This window comes from Phytophthora parasitica, assembly GCF_000247585.1.
Source record: "Phytophthora parasitica INRA-310 unplaced genomic scaffold supercont2.136, whole genome shotgun sequence".
Lineage (NCBI taxonomy): Eukaryota > Oomycota > Peronosporomycetes > Peronosporales > Peronosporaceae > Phytophthora > Phytophthora nicotianae.
In genome coordinates, this window is record NW_008649122.1 from 1 (window position 1) to 2,083 (window position 2,083).

At 44.7% G+C, this 2,083-nt stretch overlaps 1 protein-coding gene across 1 annotated transcript; it reads right to left on the reverse strand.

Annotated features, from left to right (window-relative positions):
• Positions 1-387: 387 nt before the first annotated feature.
• Positions 388-1,059, reverse strand: PPTG_19506 (hypothetical protein; the record flags this gene model as incomplete). Its single annotated transcript, XM_008918059.1, has 1 exon — positions 388-1,059. One exon carries the CDS (start codon positions 1,057-1,059, stop codon positions 388-390), a length of 672 nt encoding a protein of 223 aa, XP_008916307.1.
• Positions 1,060-2,083: the final 1,024 nt, after the last annotated feature.

A 2,083-nucleotide genomic window follows, 5' to 3' on the forward strand; every position in this document is an offset into this window, starting at 1 on the left:
GTCCCGCGTGTTCTATTACTGTATCACAGTTGTTGGATTGACTTGTTGCTAGAGCAAAGAAATCGGAGATGTTACATCAAAATTATACCATTACGCTTGAGACTGCTGATATGGCCTACGAACTCACTTTGAGGCACATTATTAGCTGCGGTTGGCTTGGTAAATATGAACCCAAGGTCGACGAAGTCTCTGATAACAACGAATGCGCGTTGTTCATCACGTGTATCGTTTGCACTAGAAAAGAAATACTTAAGTATTTGAGCACTAAGAAGCCAGACGATGGAAAAGAGAACACGTACGCATGGAATCGAACATTGATTCTTATGCGATGCAGAGTTCGTAATAAAGCGTACTTGGGTAGTACATCTAACATGTTTGTGTTGGTGTTTACTTAAAAGGGTAGGACTCCTCCAGAATTGATGTGAAGACGCCATCCTCAAGCGGAATCACAACCGTCGCGCCTGACGAAAAAAAAATCGCGTCTGACGTATCAGCGTCAAAGTCAAACTTACTCAAAGCATCACGCGCTTCATCTGTTAGCTGTTCCCACGTGACGAGATCCTGCGTTCCTCCCGACTTTTTTGTTAGACGAAGGGCCTGGTTGGACAGCCAGAAACCAATGTAGGAATCCAGTTTGAGTGTCGTCCCTTTTTCAATATACTTCGTCTTCGGAGAAGGCTTCTTCACGTAGCCCTTGCTACCGGACATGGACACACCAAGAATAGTCGAGTTGTCAGGATTCGTGTTGTCCGTCCACACAATTGCAGACGACCAGAAGTGGCGGTGACCTCTATTATATTTGGATGCACGAAACGCTCCCTTCGGGAAGTACCAAGCGTACATAATGGCCCATTTGCCCTTGTACCAGTCCGACCGCGAGTAGATTTGGGATCCTTGGACAGGCTTTTCGCAGTCACTGTTGGCCCAGCCAGACCATTTCAAGCCACCACTGATCGCGCCGTTGGCCTGAACAGCAGGATACGGGTAGCAGCCCTTCGAAATATGGAGTTGCGGTTTGTACTTGATGGCAGACTTCTCCGAGTCTGTGGTTGGTTCCATCTCTTCGAACGGTTGCACTTGGTCGTGGTTGATCGTACGGATGCCAGCATTGACTGACACGAAGGAGAGAAGAGCTCCGAGGAAAAGGACGCCGGCAACGAGGTAACGCGCACGATGTGGCTGGTTTAGAAATGAGGCTGGCAAATCAATGGTCGACTGCACATGTCAACAGGATTACCGGTAGTACTTGTGGTAGCTGTGGCTTTGATATTATCTCTACGCTCGTAGTATGGCAAAAAATGAATGATTAATATTCTCTCTGATTTTGTATGTATAAAGTGTGCCTGTAAGGTGAAAAACCTTTCTTACCCAACAACTTTCTAGTTTCCGTTGCCAGAGGATACGTGATACAAATACCCAACATCTAGCGAAAATATTAAGGTCGCTGATGTAAAAGGCTTTTACCGTTGGCCGTACATGCTCCAAAAAATAACACTCTTAGAATAGTATTTGAAAAAACATAGTAATACACAAACAATAGTGCATGGTGTCACAGATTACGGTATGGAACAAAGGTTTTACGGTAAGTTGTCAAATAGAGCGAGTTATTTTGTTGAGAGTTTCCAAGTATTTCCAATTGCTTCGACTAAAACCATATCGTGAACGGTGCAATGACGTCTAGTGGGTGATTTACTGCTGCTCTTCATAAGGAGGAGAGGTGAGTTATCGTTTTCACTACAGAGCTACTACGTGTACTGTTTGAAGCCAACAAACATGAGATGTATCGCATTCACGATTCGCGAATCACGAATATGCAATCTGGGCGCATCAGATTCCAGTTAGTCCAGGAGCAAGTGCATTGCACGTACCCTAATACACACAGATACAGACCTTGGGACCAAGTATTTAACGCATATATCTTCTTGGGTGTCTTTGGAATACTGGTAGGCCATAAGCTAAAACGCCTGGTACTTGCGATTTTAGTCAATACCGATCCATTCCTGGTTGTGTCCACGAATCCGATTATGTGTGAACTTTTTTTTGACAGTTCGCCCTTGACAGGAAACTTCCGCTATTTTTTTTT